The 8222-nt window shown below is 40.2% G+C and overlaps 2 protein-coding genes across 6 annotated transcripts in view; one reads left to right on the top strand and one right to left on the bottom strand.

The window, feature by feature from the left end:
• Positions 1 to 875, top strand: part of LOC102310601 (ATR interacting protein) — an 18306-nt gene extending 17431 nt beyond the window's left edge. For all 5 annotated transcript variants that reach the window (XM_005917826.3, XM_005917828.3, XM_005917829.3 and 2 more), the window contains exon 18: positions 550 to 875. In XM_005917826.3, the coding sequence (XP_005917888.1) occupies positions 550 to 623 (74 nt within the window). In that variant the 3' untranslated portion in view covers positions 624 to 875. The remainder of the gene's footprint in view (positions 1 to 549) is intronic.
• A 659-nt stretch (positions 876 to 1534) lies between these two features.
• Positions 1535 to 7887, bottom strand: trib3 (tribbles pseudokinase 3). The gene is made up of 4 exons (XM_005917830.3): positions 7322 to 7887; positions 4490 to 4768; positions 4001 to 4293; positions 1535 to 3551 (listed from the first exon to the last, which is right to left on the bottom strand). Exons 2-4 carry the CDS (start codon positions 4766 to 4768, stop codon positions 3062 to 3064), a joined length of 1062 nt encoding a protein of 353 aa, XP_005917892.1. The 5' UTR covers positions 7322 to 7887; the 3' UTR covers positions 1535 to 3061.
• Between the last annotated feature and the right edge of the window lie 335 nt (positions 7888 to 8222).

Genomic DNA, 8222 nt, shown 5'->3' with positions numbered 1-8222 from the left:
TGTTGAAGAAAGATGTTGAATCAATTTAAATATTTTTGAAAAATAATTGATTTCTGTGCATTTTGTTTTCACACTGCATCAAATTAAAGTTGATTACGTCGATTAAGCATCATGAGGTGGGGGGTGGTTCCCTTTTTTTTTTTTTTTTGCTGGGAGTTTTAGAGCCCTATTAGTTAGGTTGCTTACTCTTTAAAATACTAGAATAGGGAGGATGGAGTAGGTTTAAGTTTATTAGATTGATGGGTTTTGCTGAACTATGAAATATTTTGGGTGCAGTGCATTTTTTGCATACAGGTATAACAGGAATAGCTTTAGTGGGTTTTTTTGGGGTTTTTTTTAACTTGAGTATGAACTTATACAAAAAACAGTTTTATTGATTAAAAAACACTATATCGGATTCATATCGGTATCGGCCGATATCCAAATTTATGATATTGGTGTCGGACATAAAAAAGTGGTATCGTGCCATCTCTACACCTTACCCGATTGCTCTTGTGTTCTCATACGTTAAAACTGTCACATTTTTTTGCCATCTTTCACATCTTGTAGAGTTGGCATTGGACGAGATCTGCCGCTCAGAGGGGGATGAAGCTGATGACATGGACACTGACGCCGGCTCCTAAATGGCTGCTCCCACTGACCTCTTGATTTAGTGACGCATGCGGGACAGTTTACTGACTGCTGATGCAATATGTTTTAGACTGGAACAAGGACAGAGCAGCCTGTGGTTCTTATCAGACTTCTAAGTGAAGTGAAGGTTTCACAGAAATGGAATAGAGGTGAGTCAGAGGTCTGACTGAAGTAATGAACACAGAGTGTTTACTCTGCTTTCAGGTGGGATTTCATAATAAAACATGAAGGTGAGGGGTGAAAAATCTCCTGTCAGTATTTATGTTTACTTGTAATCTTTCTTTTCTTTCTCTTCTCCTACTTTCTTTGTTAAAGTCAAGGCTACTCTTTTATTTCTCTGTGCTTTCAACTAATATGTAGCTGGGTATCACCCCACAACTATCAAATATCAGTACAACTACTGATATTTAAAAAAAAAAAAAGGTGGAATTTCTTAACTGCTGTATAATTTATAATACTATGAAACAGTTCCAGTTATACTCAGACTACTCTTACTGCAACTCTCCAGTTCTTTATTACTGGATGATTAGCAGATGATACTCTGCTCCACTTTTGGAAATTTCATCAGTTTTTCCCAAAACCCTCTCTGAATATGGAGCTACCCTAAACTTTGCACTTGTACAGACAGGTCAACAGTCTCTCTTTCTCTAAGGGTCATTCACTTGTTTGCACGGTTATATACAAACATGTATTATTTTTATTATTATGTTTAAAAATTAAGGGTGTAAAATTGAAAGCCAATGATACCAAAATGCTGGTACAGGTACACTTCAGACTTGAAAAATTTTTGTCTTAAGATAATACGGGGATTGTGTGTGTACCTGTAAAAGAGACCATATGCAGGCTCAGAACACGTCAAGTTTATTTAATTAAAATTCAACAAAAAAAAACTTTGACACCAAAACATTTTTCAAAACCTTTATTTTTTTTCTCGTCATCTGCAAGTTGGACCAGAATCATACAGCATACCAGGAAGCAGCTTATTGTCTGAGTTGAGGTTTGTTTCTAATTATTATCATCCTCAATAGACACACAAGACCAGTAAGTGATGATTAATCGTATTCCATTATCTCAAGATCATCACTTCATTATTTTCTTAATGAGTCAACAAATGTTGCTTCTCCTTTATCCTGTTATTCCCAAATTAAATTGCTCAGTGACATTGTGAGAGAATAAGATGTGTCCCAGAATAAACAGTTGTTATTCATTCACAAATAAATGTCAAACATGAGAAAACAGTTTATAAGTTTGTATCAAAATATAAATAATTTGTGGAGATTATTATGAGATACAGGGTTTTTTTATAAGTCCATGAAAAACAGATTATATTAAATTACCCAATGAAATTTTGATCTTAAGGTCTGCTAAGATCTGAAAAATATTTTATCAACCATGGCTGCTCTCTGCTTGTGTAAAAATGGATGAGAACACTGATAGCTGAAGCTGTATTCCTTTTCAATGCCATTTTTTATATTAAAAAAAATTACCGTATAATCTGGTTCCTAATGTTTTTCAGAAAGATGTGTTTGATCTTTCTCACAATCACAGAAGGAAATCAGCATTGTAAACACTGAAACAAAAAAGCTATGTCCCATTTTAAGCTCCACCTCCTTTTGAGTCCACAGTTTTAAATATAAAGGTGCGTTCAGGGCAATTCTCAACACACTCAAGTACATTTTTTTTGCCCTTAAAGGGAACCTATTATGCCTTATTGTTATATATAAAAATATAATGCTAAACCTTTAACATTTTCAAATAACAAGGTCAACATATGTATACATAACCTTCCTTTAAACACTATTTTAGCAATTTATTGCAGTACTTGGCTCTATGTGATGTCAGTGAGGCCAAGTATGCCTAATATACAGCTTTGATAGCACTGAGCACAGAAGCCACACCCATCTGCTGTTCAAACCTTCAGTTTATGAGGGGCAGTCTAGTAGATGACAGTTGCTTAATCATATTGCTCAAGTACATGTTAGTTGGGCAGATTGGGATGTAGGATATTCTCCACTGCACTTGTTGAGGATGTGCACCTGAACACACCATTAGTTCTCATTTGTGTCTGTTACTGCTGGAACAAGTGACTGCTGGGAGTCCACTGTAAGGAAAATTTGAGAAAGAAAACCACCTTTGGAGGCCCTGCCACCTAAAAGAGGCCGGGCTTGAACTGAGACACAGGTAGAGAAAGAAGGCACATAAGGGTCAAGTAATCCAGGATTAGACTGTCTCTGTAGTGCGGCTGTGCTTTTAATGTGTCTATATCTGTGAAGACCTCTTTGGAGTTTTGAGTGTGAGGATGGAGCCACACATCCCGAAGACGCTGTTTTTATAGTCCAGATTAGGTTTTACACCTGAAGTGTGAATCAGGTTTAGGCTGCAGGGATTCAGTATAGCAGTTCAGGTCCTCACAAGGAAATAGAGATGTCTTTTAATTTGTCTCAGTCCATATTGGCACCACTTGGTCATTGTCCTCTTGTTTATTCTGTAGTGTTGTGTGGGAGCTGTGATGTATCTTGTGCATGTTGCTGTGTGGCATGCGAGGTTTGGTAAGCCACGGGTGCATCGGCAGCTCAGATGCCGTCAGTCTCTCAGTGGGAGATTTCCTTAGCATGCAGCCAATCAGACACTTGGCCTCTGGCGACATCCAATCGGGCAGGCTAAATGCTCCACGGCGTATCTTAGCAAACAGCGCAGCAGGCTGCGTGTCCTGAAAAGGGTATCGGCCAATCAGCATTGTGTACAGAGACACGCCCAGGCTCCAGATGTCTGCGGCACGGCCTGAGTACGACCCATTCCCATTGGTCAGGAGCTCAGGGCCAACGTAGGCAGGACAGCCATGTCTGTCTGTTAGAGAGTCATCGTCGTTGTTACCATGCAGGAGCACGCAGTCATCGAGTCCGAGTAGTGCCAGACGAGTCCTGGGAAAAGAAAAAGAAAACACTAGTTAGACAGAAGTTTACCAGCAGCAGTATTTGTAGTATTTGTACAGTCTTGGCTTAGCCAAGACTGTGAGATACAGTAAAAGTACTAATAGAGGTACTTTTTTTTTTCCTCCCCATATGCCTCCTTCATGCTAGTAAGATCAATCTAGCGATATTTATACTTGTCCATTTGTTGGGAGTAGTATGCATTCTTTTAGACTCCCTCAAAATGGACCTTTGTGACTACAAATGTAAGCGTGAATGGACTGCATCCATTTATGATATGCCTCGTGAATGTATTTTGTAACCACAAGAGTCTCCCCCTGCAGGCCATTAAAGTTAATATTTCACAGCACTTCCACCTGGGCCCTACATCTGTCTTTTACAGTCTCAGGTATTACTGCTGTAATAGTGCTATTACCAAAGCACCAGTCTCGGAGTCTCACCTGTATTTGTCGATGAAGACGAATCTGCGGAGCTTCAGGTCTCTCAGAACGACTCCGTGGTCATGACAGTGCATGACAGCATTCAGCATCTGGGCGAACAAAAGCCCCGCCTCCTCCTCGTTCAGGCGTTTCCTGTTGCGCACATACGCATGCATGTCACCGTGGTGACCAGGCAGGAAGACATACACCTTGTTTTGGCCAATTACAACGTCCTGCAGAGCGCAGATGTTTTCATGTTTACCAATCCGGTCATAGGCCGCCAACCGCTCCTGGTATCCACGCAGTGGGAGCACCTGTGGGGGAAAAAAAGGAGTGACTGTCATGGGTAACGTAGTATGATGTACAATACAGTCACTACTTTCACAAGTGTTTTACAGTAATCTCTTCCTAATATTATCATTAACACTACTTCTGTAGTATCGACAGTACAGTTTTTAACATGTATTCAATTCTTATTAAAAGTAACAGTGACATTTTTCTGAGTGTTACCTGACAGGTGTACTGCTGCTGTGTGTGCACATGCACAGCCCTGTAGGTCTCTTCCCTCTCACACCGTTCAAAGAGGAAATATGACCCAACTCTTGATGAGGACTGGCTCGAGTTGGATGTGGGGGCGGGGCTTGTGGGTCTCAGGCAGGGTGATATCCCAGTAGAGGTAGGGGGTGGAGCCAGACGGGCTCGTTTACATTTCAGTGAATCGCCTTGAGGCTCGTCCAGAAGCCTCTTAAGACACAGCTGAGATCTGGTTGTAGACACGCTGGCGCTCATCTGTGATTGGGGACATCATCAGGTTAATGTACACTTCCATGTAATATGCTGCAGCAAGTACAGTCCCAAACTATCCCAATTAAACACAGCCAATATTTCAATGAATAAAGCCACCATATCTAGAAGTAATACCTGTGAGCCAAAAGGCCAGGATTCAGAGTGCTCCAAACCTTCACTTTCAGACACTTTTTCCCCAATCTGACCTCTGGGTGGCCTCATCTCCACTAATTCAATCACTGAACTTGTCCTCTTTACTTTGCTTTTCTTGTTGGTTACTTCTGGAGCATTTTAAACGTGATTTTCTGAGATTCTGGTAATTTATTAGTATCTTACTTAGCACTAATAACAGGCGTGTGTATCTGTGCATTGCACCTTTATAAATGCATTTTGTCATTATATGGTCAGTATGATAAAAGGGTGAAGAGTCTCAATTTATGCAGCATTAAAAAGCTCTTAAAAATTGCAGAAATCCTTAATCCTAAACAGTTACTATGAAGAGGAGCACACTATTGTTAATGATTAAGTAATGTTTCATTCAGTGTTTGGTCATTTGGCTGTTTAATTTTAGAGGTTGTGACCGCACTGCAGCGCCCTCTGCAGGTGACACTCTGACTTGGCCCCTTCTGTCCGCTGAACACTTGTCAGTAACACTTTCACATACAGTAAGAGAAGTTATATTTGTATCATATCTCTCCGTGTTCTGCGTCTCCGCTGCTCGCATGTTACACAGTCGGTGTGTCTATAGGCTTCATGATGCAACTTCCTGTAAGCTGATGGGTGCTTCAGCTTTCAGATAGTTGCATCAGAGCACAACAGTTTATAGTTTAAACAGGCTTTAAATACAGTCAACAATTACACACACACACATGCAAGAGAGAGAGAGTGTGTGTGTGAGTGAGTGAGACTTATGTAAAGTTTTTTTAGAGCCTGTGGTCGCTGTGGTAACGCTATGTTGCCTGCTGTGGGGCAATGCTGCTTTCACTCTGCTGAAACACCCTGAGTCACAGCAGCAACGTCATCCACCCCCAAATACACAAACACTGAATCTAAGATGAATGATTTCTCCATGACGTTCTGTTCAGCTCATAATCAGAAATCCGGTTCTTAAAAATAATCTAAAAGAAAACGTTTGTGGGGTGTGTAACAGTGTGTGCTGAAATGTAGTGGCACTCAGCATTTTGTTAATGATGCCCGTTTCTTTTGTTTATTCTTCTTATTCAAAAACAAGTGAACATTTGCTGGAATAGTTTAGATAGCTCAGCAAAATTACAACCGTTATTAAATAGACTAACAGAATAAACTTTTGACTTTTCAAACTGAGAGGGGCTAGAGCTCATGGGAAACGGGAGTTTACACAACTGTTAACATTTATTTATTTATTTTTAATCTTAATTACAATCCAACTTTATCATCTAAAAAGGTAAAGCAGATCTGTGACAAGGCTGAGTTTAAGTAAATGCAGTTATCAAAAATCCCACTGGTATTTGTTACAAGGTTTCTTCATTCTGTAGTTTAATCTCGGCTTTTTGTGTGTATTCCTGTTTCTGAGTTTGCTTAAGTCTTTAACGTAGCCTCACTTGTGATTTTTACTTTTATCTCCATATGAATGATAAGTCAGAACCGCTGTTTTGACCGTCCACAAATGTACTTTAAAGGTAAAAGGAGATGAAGCAGTTTTCACCACCGAACCTTTTGAACCGCACGGGAACAGTGTGGCACTGTAGTGTTTTGTTTTTTTAACTTGGTCAGAAACTCAGATATGCAGCAGATATACTCAACAGTCACTCCAATAAAATCCCAATTTCTTTTGGCACTTTTGCTTAAATAACTTAAATGAAAATCTAATTTGTAGAATTTACTTTTACTTTTTACAGAGCTTTTCAGCTATTCTCTTCTTCCTATTTTCATAATTTATTTGATGCCGTATTTTGCTGTTGAGTCTACTGTGTCATTCTGGGAGGTTTTTAATGCATCTGTCTGTTTATGATTAGTGTTCACACTGCACACTCAGACTGCTACAATCCAGTCAGTTTGTAACATGCATTTAAACGTAAATCATTCAAGGTCCTAAATTTTCATAAAACTTACAGCTTCAGTTTTCATCAGCTCAGATCTGCAGGCCTGAAAATAAGGGTGAAGCTGTCTAAAAGTTCAGTTTCAGGTTTTACTACCGGAAACGAGAGCGCAAAACCCAAATGATGATGAGCACGTCATACCTGGAAACAAAGCGAAACTCCAGCTCGATTTTCTCAAGCAACTACTTTAAAGTTTAGGAATGATCTTTGCTGTTCTTATTGTTCATATTTGATAGGACAGCGCTTTTTCTCTGCCTCATACACCTGCATTATCGTTTTATAAACTGACAATGCACGAAGCTTAGTGAAATACACGTGAATATGACGTAATACTTCAAGTGCACTTCACAGATAATACTTTTGCATTTTATAAGTAACAGTTTGAATGTTATTTACATGTGTCTGTACAGGCGCATTCGTTTATGGTTTGGTTAGTTTTGTTAAGTAGCCAGGTTGGGTTTTTTTGGGGGGTTTTTACCTTGAGGCAGACTGGTCCGGACTGCAGGTCAACAGGAAGCCAGTAGATTTAGTAGAAATCCAGTAGAGTCGGCGTTGAGGTGCTGGCTTCTGTCTGTCTTTGCAGCAGAAATCGGTGTAGACATAAAAACAACTGGGACCAGCAGCCGCGACACTGGGAGAACTGGTGGTGACGTCTTTGTTTGCTTCTTATTGTCTAGGTTGCGCAACCTGTCGTCAGTCAGCTGGCGGTTTCTGAGCGACTTCTTTGGTTTCAATGAAAAAGCAGCAGAAAGAAAGCAAATCGGCAAAACTTATGTGTGAAAAAGAAATAGAGAAGAGAAACTTTTGAGTGCTTCTCTGTGTGAATATCCGGAGATAAAGTGAACAAAGCGAGTCCTCGGGTCCTCCTGTCTGTCCGTTTATCCGTCTATCGGCGGGTCTCATTAAAACGACCCCGGTCCGGATAAGATCCCCTCCGGTCTCCACGGATCCTGCTGCAGTTCAGAACTTTCAGCCGGACTGCTGAGCGGACTCAGAGTGACTTCGGCTCTGTTTGGTTTCGATATTTCTTCCCCCGGTGTCGTCATCTAGCGGGGGCGGGGTTTCGATGTTGCAATCCTGTATCGAGCAGTCGTCAGAAAATAGAGGGTTGGCATGGCAGAGCGGTGACTGATTAAAGGAAAGACCTCGACAAAGTTTGACCCATTAGAGCAGCTAAATGAGATCCCAACAAACTAGATGTGGGGAAATGTTTTTGAGTAGTACAATATGGAAGGCGCAGAGTGAAATTTGGGTATACGTAACTTTAATAAACCGGTTTGAAATGGATCATATGAAGAACAAATAGTTTATTTTATTTATAATAAATGTGCACTCGTGCATTCAGTTCTTCTGTTGCATGAAATGTTTAATCTGCTTCA

The sequence above is a fragment of the Haplochromis burtoni genome, unplaced genomic scaffold (assembly GCF_018398535.1).
Source record: "Haplochromis burtoni strain Fernald_Lab_line unplaced genomic scaffold, NCSU_Asbu1 Contig_26, whole genome shotgun sequence".
Classification (NCBI taxonomy): Eukaryota; Metazoa; Chordata; class Actinopteri; order Cichliformes; family Cichlidae; genus Haplochromis; species Haplochromis burtoni.
The sequence above is the reverse complement of the archived record's forward strand: the minus strand, read 5'-3'. Positions and strand labels throughout refer to the sequence as shown.